We start from the raw sequence: 13,366 nt of genomic DNA, 5'->3' as shown, positions 1-13,366 counted from the left end.
ATTATTCTTGTCCCTGAATGGAAAACAAGTGCTTGGCCACTGCTTTACTGGATATGTACCATGATCTTTAAAGGTACTTTCTCAGACATTCGACATGGTTGAATTGGAGTTGATCGTGGATTTTCTCCTATATGGATATACACAATATTGTGGCACGTAGGTACTTTTCTCTTCTAGTCCACATTGCTAACAGGAGTATGGACAGATCATTCAAGTTTGAACTGATGCAAATCTTTTGACGTCTGCACACCCAGAATAACATTTACAACCCACACAATATGGAGCATTAAGGTAAATGCAGGTAGGTCCAGCTCTTTTTCTGCGTCCTATTTAATGTTTAAAAGACCTCTGACCGATCCAGGTTTCCAAACAACATCTACTTCAATGATTAGCTGATAATCACCATATAGCCCGATGGTATGCAACTGATGAAATTAGTGAGTTCAGATGTTGCTTCGTGAAAGAAGTTACTCACGTTCTCCTGATCTTGGTTAATACATGGCGATGATGGTTGGAAGGCGAGGATTGTCAAAATGACTCTCATTCTGTCTGCCTCTGTTTCCCATCTCTTGATATTGTTTGTTTTCTACTTCAACCCTTGCTTGGAATCTAGTATGAAAGCCTTACAACCGTCTATTGTTTTCACGTAATATGTTATGGACAAGAAGGTAGGCAGCAGTTAACTTCTTGTACCATGCCATTTGTCATCCAAACAAATGTAATAAATTTATTAGGACAAGTCACTCAATTTGAATAAATCAATTTTGTATTCGAGTGATTTAGATTTTTCTTTCGTCTTCTAAGTGTTTGGAATTTTACTTTTTCCTTGATATGGAGCATCTAACAGCTTTTTGATATAAGTGCCGATATATAGACATTGAGATTTCATTATTTTTGGTATCTAAAGGAATGAAGTTAAAAGCCATTTAAGAAGCCCGTATCGGTCAATATTGTGGGCATGCTATAGCTGTATAGTTATTCAGCCTTTTCTATTAGTTCTATCTGACAAGTAAATCTGTCTCAGTTTGTTACATAAAGGAACACCTGCATAGCATGTTCCTGCATGAGAAACCTGTTTCTCTCTTTCAATGCATGCCTTGTTTAATAGGAGCCACATACGAATTGCTCTGCCTAGTTCTGCCAGTGGCCTATGCCATGAATGTTTCCTCCTCCTGCTATGCAAGATTTGTTTGTCCATCGTTAATTTGGCACCTTTTCGCTCATCGCGTCTGATCACTTTCTTCAGCTCCAGATTGTCCATCTTTATCCTCAACGCGGAGTTTCAAGACAGCAAATTCTACAGGAGATGATTATTTGAGAAGGTAAGTCCCCTGTTCCGACATTGGTGTAGTCTGTCATCGTGGTTTAGATTACTCAGAATTTCAGATGACAAGTTCCAAAAGCAGGTCCGGACGCATCTACTTCGCAATCAGCGTGACCTGAGTTGAAAACTAAGTACATGAAACAGAGTCTAGATGATGGTCTCTACCCTTACTGGAGGCAACCGAACTAAACTGATCGCATATCTTACATACAAGTGCCGCCTGATTTGTTAATCAGAAGCTAATTTCTCTGATGGAGTCAATGGCTATTGCTACGCGTGCCAAGGGGCAAGGGGCAAGTTCCATTACCTATTATCTTAGCAAATTACCGATGATTATACTAAAAAATGCAGTCTTTATATTTTTCCGTAGAATGTCCCTAGTGCTCTACTAACACTAGTCAGATGTTTAATCGAAATGCCTCCGGCTTCCTGATCTTCTCACCTTATGTTCAATAAATCCGCAACTCCGGATTGTTACACGAGTATGAATCATATTGACCTTAAATGGCCTCTACTGAGAGTCTATAAGCAGGTCGCTTATGCCAACTCTTGTTTCGTCCGATCATTCTAGCATGAATTTACGTTTGTTAAGAGGTCCATGGTGTACGTCCTGACAGAGTGTAGATGCTTTATGGAAAATTTGTAGTGACAAGTTGCTCGCAGGGGTGACTGATCGCGTAATGTTGTTTGTCATAAAATTGAAAGTTTTCACCGCAATCGGAGAAGACTCAGCCGTCCTAAAATTTGTAGGAATCGCGTAGTCAAAGTATTTCCATAAAATTCGTTAATTTAATTTAATTTTTGTTGTTTCTGTTACTTTTGGGACACTCGGTGCTGGTGTCATGTTAAATGGGTGTTACATCAACAAAATAGATTAAAGCTAAAAAATAACTAAGACTAGAAAGTAGAAGAGAGGAATGAAGCAAAGGCATATTAGGGCGCGAATGATAATCATTCTGTTCTCGGAAATAATTTCTAGCTTATTTTTGTTCTCTGGAAGAGTTTTTGAGTAGAGAAGTAGAGAGATCCGTTCGATAACGACACAGAATTTCTGTTCATAGAATAGAAATTTGTAATATAAAAAAAAATTTGGTGACCGACGGCCGGAGATCGGGAACCGACGGCAAGAAGAGTCTTTATTTATGTTTGTGTTTCTAAAAAAGAAAAGTAAAAAATTTATACTTCTTATTTTTATTTTAAATCTATTTCTAGGCTAAAAATTTGTCCCCGAAATAGAAAAATTATATGACGTTACTAAATAGATTTCTATTCCAAATCTGTTCTTAAAAATAGAAAAATAGATAAATAAAATATTCATCATTCGCGTCCTTAGTGTACCGTAGCCTCACTTTTCTTATAACTATTTCATGCTTGATTTGTGGTAATTTGCATAAAACTTACGATGTGTTGCGATGTCTTGCGACGTGTCATAACGATGTACGGTACACATACTATATAAAGTGTCCCGAGAGCCAGACGACGAAGATGACGGCTGGAGAAGAAGAGCAAATAATGTCGCTGAAGTCACCTGAGGCCTATCAAGATGCTCTATTTCTTATTCCTCGATCCATCAGCTCATCACTTTTTTTTTTTTTTTTGGTCAAATAAAAAGTTGCTTTCATTGCTTCAAGTGATTTCACAGTTACAGCCAATAAGGGCTTCCGAACACAAGGGGTCTCATAAAACTCGAGGGGGATTAGTAGTCCAATTACAAGGTAGAGCTTTTCGTCTATGGGCTTTGGCAACCCAATCCGTCACTTGATTCTCTTCTCTTCCGCATCAGCTCATCACTTCACTTCTGCAAATTTGAAGTTCCCATCAATGCTCGCTCTATGCACTTCCTTGTACATACAACTCATGCTCAAGTCACCTCCTAGAGTAATCCATTGGACCTTGACCGCGTCTATGGCTTAAAAAGTTACTTCTCCTTGAAGTTACGTCCTCCAAAATACAAACACTTCAACTTTAGACTCAAATTTAGCTCCCTTTTAGTGAATCATAGGTTTGATTCATAATCAATGACATACAAGACAAAATGTACATTTATAAATGTCAAAAGACGATTCATTTTTTTACCGTTCAAGATTAATTGCTTGCTTTTCATACCGTTAGCAAATTTGCGATTTTCAAATTTCAAATGCACATCATGAGACTAAGGATCACAATCATTCTAACACAACAGAATCATATTAGACGTCGAATGAGGAAGAAATCAACGAGCAAATTTCGATTAAACTTCGATTAAACCCGAAAAAGGTCCTAGAGCCCAAAAACGGGAAAAATACCAAAAAAGTCATAAACCTATTATATTGGTATCAATTCAGTCCTAAACTTTTGAATTGGACCAATTTAATACTAATTTTTTTTGCATCGGTACCAATTCGGTCTATCCGACTAATTTTGATTGGAAATTGCCAACACGAATGCCGGTTGTGTCACGTAGAACGGCCAGTAATGAAGTGGACTTTTTTAATTAATTTTTCTTTTTTCTTTTTTTTAATTGCTTTTTTCTTTTTCTTTTTTTTTCATTGTGTTCTTTCCCTCTCGCTAGATCAGGGTGAGGGCCACGAGGGTCGAGGGCAAGGGCCTCCAAGGGCGGCGAGGGAGTGGCAGATTTGGGAATTTGGAAATTTACTTGTGCCTGTTGTTCATTCTTATATTGGTACCACTTCTTCCGTCCAAGAAATGGGGGTTGCCTGCTGGGAAAATTTTCTTGGAGTAGATCCTCGTTTTGTTGCAGCTTAACTGATTTTCTCCTGCTACTCGGAGAAATCCGGAGCTCGGCGAGACCTTATGTCGAATTGACAGGGGATCCAGGGGAGATTCAGTTTCTTCTATCCTTCTTTCTCGTTTCATGGCAACAATCGTTGGTTGCAAAATCTTTGGGGAACTGATTTTCTTGATTTTGGAAGAATTTGGGGCTTCAGATTTTATGTTTCCACATGGAGCTACTCTTGATCAGGGTGACTGAGCTGCAACTGCTTGTCTGAAGGGTAAACTCTGAAATCCGGTCATCTTTCTTGGTTTTTCCAATGTCTCTTTGGACTTCTGCATCGCTTCAAGTATCTGTTCACATTCGACCCAAAAAAAAAAAAAAAAAGGAGGTATCTGTTTACGAGCTCCAGATGTACGCATCTGCAGATTTGGTGGTGAAAGTAGTCACCTTTTCTCGTGAATTTGAGCGTTGTGGTGCTGTACACACGTATGATGGGGACAATTAAAAAAGAATATTTAAAAATGTGACACTGTCGGCATTCACGTCAACGATTTTCTATCAAAATTGACCGAATGTATTGAATTGGTGTCACTGCAAAAAGGTTTAGGATTAAATTGATCTTATTGAAAAATTTAGGACTAAATTAGTATTAATACAATGAGTTTAGAACTTTTTTGGTACTTTTCCTGCCTAAAAACATACTTAGAGGCCTCCCAATCGAATGAAACTTTCGAGGCCTATAAGTTATGGGAAGTAATCATTTAAAAAAAAAATGTCAAACTGCCGAAATGACATTTTGTTCATAAAACCCGAGCCTTAGACCTTGGTACTGTTCAAAATATTGGGACCGTAATTTCGACATTGATCTTGATTCGACCATCCCAACACTATTCGGAACTAGGCAAATGGGGCACAAGATGGCGAAGTGCGTGGGCCCAAGAATTGGCATGACTCAGGTGCCATGCCCGCCACGGCCTATAAGCACTACCCACCCATATTTCAATTTTCAAATACGAAGAGCCATTGCCTTACTTTCGTTTCCTTGAATTTCTCCTAGTTTGGTGACGGTGCGTATGCTGCCTCTCTTTGCGTGATCAAAACCTTGGACATGTGATTATTGCGATTTTACCTAGGGTTTCGTTAGAGAGCTCTCGACACGAGTGGTTCAACGCCGTGAAATTTACTCAAATCAGACAGCGAATGGAGAAATTAAGAATCCATAAAGTGATATTCTGAAGCGAAGGCACCCTCGCCTCTAGTCAAGTATCAACGTTGTGATTTACGTGGAAATCCATTCTATGGGAAAAGGGAAAAGTGATATGTCTGGGCATCGGAATTCGTTAATCGACTTCAATCAAGATGAGTTCAAGAGGTTGAACAGCACCAAGAATATAAGTGGACACAAGCTCTCCCTTCTACTAGCTACTATACCACCAACTTCCAATTATTAAATGTGTTAACCATGTTCTACTATATATATTTGATAACCGAGGATCCTAATCAGCTTGCGCGCACCTCGACTATTACTCGAGGGAGACTAGCATAGCAATCTACCGCCATGGCCCTCCACTTAAATCAAAGGTGCTTAGCTCGAGAATCGAATATGAGATCGGTGCGTCAAACCACACAATCTCAAATGCGCCCTAATCAATTAAGCCACCCATGGGTGGATACAGTCCCTAAGAATGAACACTACTTAATTGGAAACTTGGTACAACCTTATAAACAAGCAGAAAACTTGCGCTTTTGCCTTCAATGTGAATGCAAAGACACCTTAATCCGTAAAATACTCTAAATCCTAATCTCTCTTTTCCCTATTGCGTCTCTTCCATTTTGCATGATCACTCTAAGATTAGGGGTGAGCACCAGCCTAATTCAACTCAAAAACGAATCAAATTAGCTTGGACCGAACAGTTTGTTGGATCTAGCAATATCACTTAGAGGGGGGTGAATAAGTGGTTCTAAATAATTTTGACTAGAAAATATGGGATTAAAAGAATCAAGACAAAATGTACATAAAATCTGAATCTGAATATGTATAATTTTGATTCCGAATACGAGTATGCAATTTATGGATATGTATATTCAGAATATGAACACAAATATGCAGTATTATCAATCAAAATGATAAGAGTTTAGAGATAGAGAATATTGCACACGACGATTATAGTGGTTTGACTTAGATCAAGACTACGTCCACTTTCCCACGCCGACAGTTGATTGGCTGGATTCCACTAGATGAATCAATGGAGGTTTACAACAAGTGATGATACTCTCTTTGATATATCACACTATCATTTCTCAATCACTCTTACAAAGTCTATCAATGATTATTGTACAAAGCTCACGATGACAAGTATGAATATGAATAACTTTAGCATCTTGGAATTTATGACTAATCCTGCACCGTAGTAGCACCATGGATTTCCTTTTATACTCCTTCACCCCCAATCTAGCCGTTGGATAGGTCTTCAAAGGATCGCTTTTCAATCACCGATTGAACGTCATCAACCTTGATTGAACAAAACCGTATCTAGAGAAATTTGATAACCATTGGTGCAGAATTTGAACCCTTCAGATTCGGTCACCCATACAACTCAATCTTCGGTTTCCATAAGCGGAGTTCTTAAAAAATGGAAGTTTTCTTGTCCCATGGATGGTAATTTACAATCAAGGATATTCTATCAATTATGCTATAGAATAATCCTATCAATCAAAGATTACAAACTTCCATAAATACCTTAGTAACAACGGACACATGTTAGCCGTGAGTCTTAAGAATCTCAAATCAACATATCTCGTAGCTTCGAACAATCTTTAGAAACAGACCTTGAATACTTCGCTGTGTCTAAATAGTCTTCATAAATGAAATCAGTCTTTAGAATGCATAATTTAGATGTAGTATGTTGAGCTCTATCTTTTGGTTCCTCCAAGCATATTGGCAATTGCGGCTCTACCTCGTTGTTTACCTATCCAAGGTACTTCCGAGCTTTATCGAACGTTCCGTTTTAGGCTTGTTCACCATTGATAGATAACTCATAACTTTCGGACGTTAATTTAATACACCATTTGCATAGTGGCTTATGCTTTTTTCACTTGGTTCTACTTAACCAACGAACATATTAGTAGCGTTTGATTATTTTGTCATCTTCAAAACATCATAAGAGATTTTCCTCAACACAGTTCAATAGAGAAACAGTTCAATTCCTAGTTTCATAAACCTAAAACTGAACAAACAAGTTCTGCTCCCCGATTCCAAGGCCAGAACCACCGGTTCTCGAATAGAACCGTTTGTAAACTAGTTTTGAAGCCTGTTTCAAATATTTCACCTAACAATAATCATATTATGGTCTTTAACACAAAGAAACAACAATATAACCACTTTTTTTTGGGGGGGGGAATGTTTTTGCAGTGAAAATGTGCAACTTTTCTATACTTTATTGTAAGAATTTGACTTTTAATTAAAAAAAAAATGGTTAGTTCCCTAGTAAAATTAGGACGAGAATTGTCAATTGTCCGAAAATCGGACTGAGATAGATCGGTGGATGGGCGGTTTAAAAAAAAACCGACTAATTCGGTTCATGATTTCAATCTTTTAGAACTTGAGGGTTATTGGATCGGTTCTCGATTCTCTGGAACCGATTACCCCTAATTCGATGGTGGGACCCCTGAGCCAGATCAAAGGGTATGGCTTTATTAATTCATCAAATCCATGGGCGTTTTAGTAAAATCGATCTATTAAGCGTAAATTTCCCGGAAAGAAAGGAAATTGCATTTCGCCCGGGGAGAGCTCACCAGTTTGATGGTGGGTCGCAGCCTCTCTCGTACAGGCGGAATCTTTCCTCTGGCGATTTGAACGAACGATCTGCGAACAAACCACAAAAACCAAACTCCATCCCGATTGCTTCGCCATTCCATCTCTCCTCCCGAGCACGGACGACTCGTTTCCCTCTCAAGCTCGCGTACGTACGGAGATTGCAGTTTGCAGATTCGATCGATCAGCCGAGAGAAGAGCCTGATGGAAACGAACAAAGGGGAAGACGCTGGCGGTTGTCCTCAGGTCCCCCATCAAAACCCTAGTCCGGGCCCTAGCCCGAGCCCGAACCCTAGCCGGAGCGCAGGATCGAGGGGGAAGTCGTGCAAGGGATGCTTGTTCTACTCCTCCGTTCTCAAGTCCAAATCTCAGCCCCCTACCTGCGTCGGCCTCTCCCGAACTCTCCCTGAAGGTCCGTCGTTTCCTCTTCATTGAACTCGTTTCCTTGCCTCGTTTTGGTTTTTCCTGCATTTTCCGCTGCTCTTCCTTCCTGGTAAGAGAATTGACAACGCGAGAATGGCGGAGAGGATATGGTAATCCGCTGCGGTTCGCTCGTTCTTCTTTTCTGTTCTTTGCGTTGCTTTGGATGGCTTTAGTAACGGCATCGCATTTGAGCAATTGCTTGGAATTGAGGTCGGAGGGTTTTGCGGTGCGAGGCTTATGTCTGACAAGATTAACTAGTTAAAGTGGGGGACCAAAATGACGATTGTTTTCTCCTTTTCTGGCCGATTCATCGGTGTCTTGTGGATGTTTAAGCTTATTTTGCACATTGCCGTTGATAGGTTTTTCTTGCTTATTAGGTTTCTTGTGCGCACATACGCTGCTGCTGGCTCCCCTTCTACTTGTTTTGCGTCTGTCTGAGATTGTAGAGTTTAGTGGGGTTCTTATTCTCGTGCTTTGCCTTCAAATATACAGTTGCTTCTAGAGTGAATTGTGTGGTTTGATTGTGGGGCAACCGGAAAGACACTCTGGTAACAAAGCCTTAGTGTAAGCTGTACTGAGACGAGCCATGACTTTTGTGCTGCCCTCTGGAGTAGCACTTTTTGAGTATGATATTGGACATAATCTAGGGGAATTTCTATCCAAAAGTGCTTCTACAGGACTGGTCCTGCATTCGATGTGGATCTTTGGATAAAAAGGGAAAAAACGTGGTTCGTCAGATAGGTCGGTTTTCTATTTGTAACTTACTAACGTTAATGGATAGTTATGGATGCAAGGTGATCAAACTTACATTTGATGAAGTAAAATAGTTTATAGATGTCAGAAAATTGTTACTGGTCCAGTAGAAAGTGCCCCTACTGCTTTTCCAAGTGAACGAAGGTTTGAACCTTGCTTGTGCAAGGTCAAATATTTTTGTTTATAAAGCCAAAGGAACAGATAGAAGCTGTCCCGGTCGAACAATGCACACTGGGCTTGATCATTTTTTGACCACTCAAATTCTTTCACATAAAACGGACTATACCATGCTCCGGTTCCTGGTTGAATCGGCCAGTTCTGTCTGAGTTTGAAAACGCTGGTTTGACAGTTTGCAATTTTCACTTAAAGTTACTTGTTGTCTTAAATTCATTGACCTACGGACAAAATGTTCCAGCTCCATCTTCACAAAAGCATGAATACTTTTGTCCTACTGTAAGTATGCTGACCCTTAGGATTGTTGATCAGTGCCTACCTCTGTTGTGGGAGAATCTGAGTTCGAAGCTATCCAAGAGGGCCGGAATCTGAAAGAATTCAAATATGCCTGTGTTGGTTACTCTGTCTTCTTGGAGAAAAATCATCAATCTTCAGATCTGAAGGATAGACAAGCAGAGCTTCCCTTGTGTATTGGTCTTGAGGTAATGTCTCCTCTCTGTCTTTGCCTCAATGGGATTACCTCTCTCTATGAACCAGCTTCTTCCTAATTACATCAGATGGTGTTTTTGTTCAACACAAAACTGAAGACTGTAAGCACCTATTGTGGCTTAATGTTGTATTATAAGTCTTTTGATGTGTTTCTGTTACTGATTTAAGTTGCTTGCAAATACTGGATACACTATTGTGACTAAGATAATTATTTTTAAGTGTGATTTGTTTTTGGTTGACTCAGTTGAATGCTATCAGAATTACGCTATGTGAGATCCTACTTTTGAGCATGGATGTGTCACTAGGGCCATAGTGTTCTTTTCATGAGTCCATATAAATTTCACGGAGGCTGTTTAATTGCGTTTTGCGGGTACTTGTAAAGATTGCCATTTGATTCAGTGTCTTTGTATAGATTACCATTTGATTCGGTGTCATTGTTAGAGTAAGTCCAGAAAGGACACAAGATACCAAGATGCTAGATATTTTGCCCATTGAAGGTTTTGAAGTACTTAAATAAGGAAGAAGACATGACACAGGCTGCATGCTGTGGTGATTCTAATTTCCAAACCAATTGGGACCTTAAATTAATCCTGCATGTACTTACTGGCTGATGTAGTTGTACGTTTTCTTAGATGGTGTTACTACTTTGGAAGTTTCTGCTTAAGTAGTCAACTATAGGAGAGCCTCTGGTTATCAATCATCTCATTGGCCAAAAAGAATTATTAACTGTCTCCTCTGTCATTGGTGTCAAATGTAAAAGAAAGCGAACGATCAATTGTCTCTTCAACCATCGATCAGGCTTGGTTATCGAAAAGTGAGATCTAAGGGCTGCATTTATCTTTGGTTTTTCTCTTGTTTATAATGATGTCTTGTGTAGTGAACATATTCGGTTCTTCTTGAATCGGTTGTCGATAATGTGGGTGTGTTGTATGATTTGTGCTGTACTTTATTTTTATCTGACAGCTAAATTTGTGTCAGGTTCTGTTAGATAAAAGAACAACACCTGCTGAGAATGTTCCTGCGAACCTACATAAAAAGGAAGGTGAGGGGCTTATTTCTCTTTTGCAATGCTTGCCTTATTACTTGGTTATATTGCCAGCACACACGTAACATTCTTTGTTCTGCCGTGGCCTTAGCCATAATTGTCCCCTTGCCATGTTTTATCGTTGGCCTTAGGCACTAGATGTGCTCTTCTCATGCTATTCCACATGAGTTGCTTAGTGACGATTTAGTTCTTTCTTCTCATTATGGCTAACTCCTGTGTCTTGGGCTCCAGATGGTCATGCTTTTCCTCAACGGCGGAGTTACAAGCCAGCAATTTCTTCTGGCGATGATTACTTGAGTAGGCAAGTCGTCTACTCTAAACATTTGTATTATCCTCCTCCGTGTTTTAAGATTACTTGCAAATCCAGATGACTAATTCCATTAGTTTGGCAGGTTTAGGAGAAATGCAAGTCTGGTTGCATCTGGTGTTGCCAGGAACGTGAATAGAGTAGGAAACTACATAAAAGAGAGTCTGGATGATATTTTCCAGCCTTATCGGAGGCGACCGAAGTGAGGTTGGCAGATCTTGGCGGCGTAGTTGAGGAATGGGCAACTTGCTGGACGCCGAATTTGACAGAATCCCAGTTTCTCTGATACAGAGTTATTTATAGTACATCCTTTGCCGAGAAGGGCCAAGTTCAATTTTTGTAATAAATGAGTTTTGACGAGTATACTTAAGATTCTACTAAGTTTTGAAAATCCCCGAGGCTTCAGTTTTGCACAATTATCATTTCCCATCTTCAATCGCCGCACTTCACATTTCCTACCTCCTGACATATCTGTCCGTCCTGTGTTCAATCAATCCTTTAGTTTGTCGGGGTGTGAATAATATGGTTAACAGTAAATGCCCGTTACTCACATTCCCTCATCAGGTATCATCTTATGTTCAACATGGCTCGAGATTCACCACGAGTCATGACAGCAGGTGTACTTTCCCCATCCTTAGCCCGAGCTTTCTTCTTTAGTTTTTATTTCTAGCAATTTCTTTTTTCACCTCAAGGCTCAAGCTTTTATTTTAGTTATTATTTCTTTAGGTTATTGTACTTTTTGCCATGGCCAACTCAACAAGCCTTGATAGGCTAATTTATACAAGAAAAGTTATTGATGGGCCTCTCAGCTGTAAGCTGCCAAGCCCACTCAAGCCCATGATCGTATCTGTCTAAAGTGTTTTGCCTTTTGTTTCTTCTCAGTTTTCCTATGAAAGGTGATCAAATTGAGCACGTGATGCGGGTACATCAAGAAAAGTCACTAGCCGTTCCCACTACGCTAGCGTTTCACTATGTCATTTTGTTGTTTCGGACAGTTTGGAGGACTCGTGACTCACGATGAGTGATGGTGTTAACATTATCCCAAAATGAAAGCCCGCTCTACCCAAGAAAGATGATTCCTCTCAAACACTTTGCAAAGTTTTTGGGAAAAGTGTTAAAAAAATCTTAAACTTATTGTGTTGGTGCTAATTCAGTCCTAAGCCTTTTATTGGTATCAATTCAATCTTTTTGCATTGACGCTAATTCATTCCTAATCTTTTATATTTGTGTTAATTTAGTCAATCTTGCCAATTTTGATCCGAAACTCGGCGACGTGGATGTCGGTAGTTCTACATGGCACGAATGGCGTTGAAGTGGATTTTTTTAAAAAAATTTTAAAAAATTATTAATAAATATTTTGGTTTTTTCTTCCTTTTCTTTTCTCAAAATATTTATTAAAAAAGTATCAAAAATATTAAAATAATATTAGAAGATATTCACGTCAACGCCATCCGTGCTAAGCGACGTACATGTTAGCGAATTTCCGGCTAAAAATGGCCGGAGTGACTCAATTAGCACAAATATAAAAGGTTTAGGACTTTTTTGACACTTTTCTCCTACATTTTCTTTACAAGTTTGTATTCCATATTTGATGCGAGTTTTAATCACTTTTGATCATTATTTTGTATCGGTTCATATCTCTCTCGAGTGCAGATTACTGCCCTCATGCATGGTTTTTATTATCACTGTAACTTTCCATTATGACCTTTTTTGTTTTTATCAATTTAAATATCAGTTCATAGCTCCCTTGAGCGAGGATGTTTCCACCCTTGCGAATTTTCTTTTTAAATAAAGCATAATTTCAATATTTCCATTCAAATGCTAAAAGTAATTTATAATTTAGTAAATTCAGAGATACTATAACACAGACTGAATGGAAGTTCCCTCTTGTTCTTAGGGCTAGCTGACCCCATACAATCTTAGGGCATGAATCGCACCAAGCTCTAGACCAATTCAGAAAAGATCCTTTTAGAAGCCACTCATGCACCGCATCTGAGTCACATGAGCCACCCACTAATCAAGTGGCACTTAACATGCATCAAAGTCAATGGAAGTATCTCTTGGACACATCCACTTAGTGCCTTTGTGGATGGACAGATTACACTGGATTCGGCTTGACCCAACACCTGAAAACTCTCCTCTAATAGAGTCCCCAATCTCAATATATAGTTACCAAGGTACCACAAAAGTAGAGATGTCAAATAGATGAGTTGAGTCAGATTTAAATTAGGTCAAATATGATATGATTCATATTGACCCATTTAACTCGTTTTGATCTATTTTCATACCGTATAAATTTAACAACCCAAACCCGACCCGAA

The 13,366-nt window shown here is 39.2% G+C and overlaps 1 protein-coding gene across 2 annotated transcripts; it reads left to right on the top strand.

Moving 5' to 3' along the window:
• The first annotated feature begins 7,800 nt into the window (after nucleotides 1-7,800).
• LOC115742030 lies at nucleotides 7,801-11,461 on the top strand. 2 transcript variants are annotated; one of them, XM_030676105.2, is made up of 6 exons: nucleotides 7,801-7,985; nucleotides 8,022-8,266; nucleotides 9,517-9,686; nucleotides 10,672-10,735; nucleotides 10,964-11,039; nucleotides 11,131-11,461. In XM_030676105.2, the coding sequence occupies exons 2-6, from the start codon at nucleotides 8,059-8,061 to the stop codon at nucleotides 11,249-11,251; spliced, it is 639 nt and encodes a 212-aa protein (XP_030531965.1). In that variant the 5' UTR covers nucleotides 7,801-7,985; nucleotides 8,022-8,058; the 3' UTR covers nucleotides 11,252-11,461. The 2 variants fall into 2 exon arrangements, with proteins under 2 accessions (XP_030531965.1, XP_030531966.1); XM_030676106.2 differs by having other exon boundaries at nucleotides 7,804-8,266; nucleotides 10,970-11,039.
• The last annotated feature ends 1,905 nt before the right edge of the window (nucleotides 11,462-13,366 follow it).

This window comes from Rhodamnia argentea, chromosome 5 (genome assembly GCF_020921035.1).
Source record: "Rhodamnia argentea isolate NSW1041297 chromosome 5, ASM2092103v1, whole genome shotgun sequence".
In the NCBI taxonomy this organism is placed as follows: Eukaryota; Viridiplantae; Streptophyta; class Magnoliopsida; order Myrtales; family Myrtaceae; genus Rhodamnia; species Rhodamnia argentea.
Note: the sequence above shows the minus strand (reverse complement) of the source record. Positions and strands in the feature narration are given on the sequence as shown.

What these genes read in the sequence shown, in the direction of transcription:
- LOC115742030 (XM_030676105.2), top strand. Translation starts at nt 8,059, where the DNA reads ATGGAAACGAACAAAGGGGAAGACGCTGGCGGTTGTCCTCAGGTCCCC. An exon ending in CTCCCGAACTCTCCCTGAAG is followed by an intron (nt 8,267 to 9,516) that starts GTCCGTCGTTTC and finishes ATTGTTGATCAG; the next exon opens with TGCCTACCTCTGTTGTGGGA. An exon ending in GAACCTACATAAAAAGGAAG is followed by an intron (nt 10,736 to 10,963) that starts GTGAGGGGCTTA and finishes CTGTGTCTTGGG; the next exon opens with CTCCAGATGGTCATGCTTTT.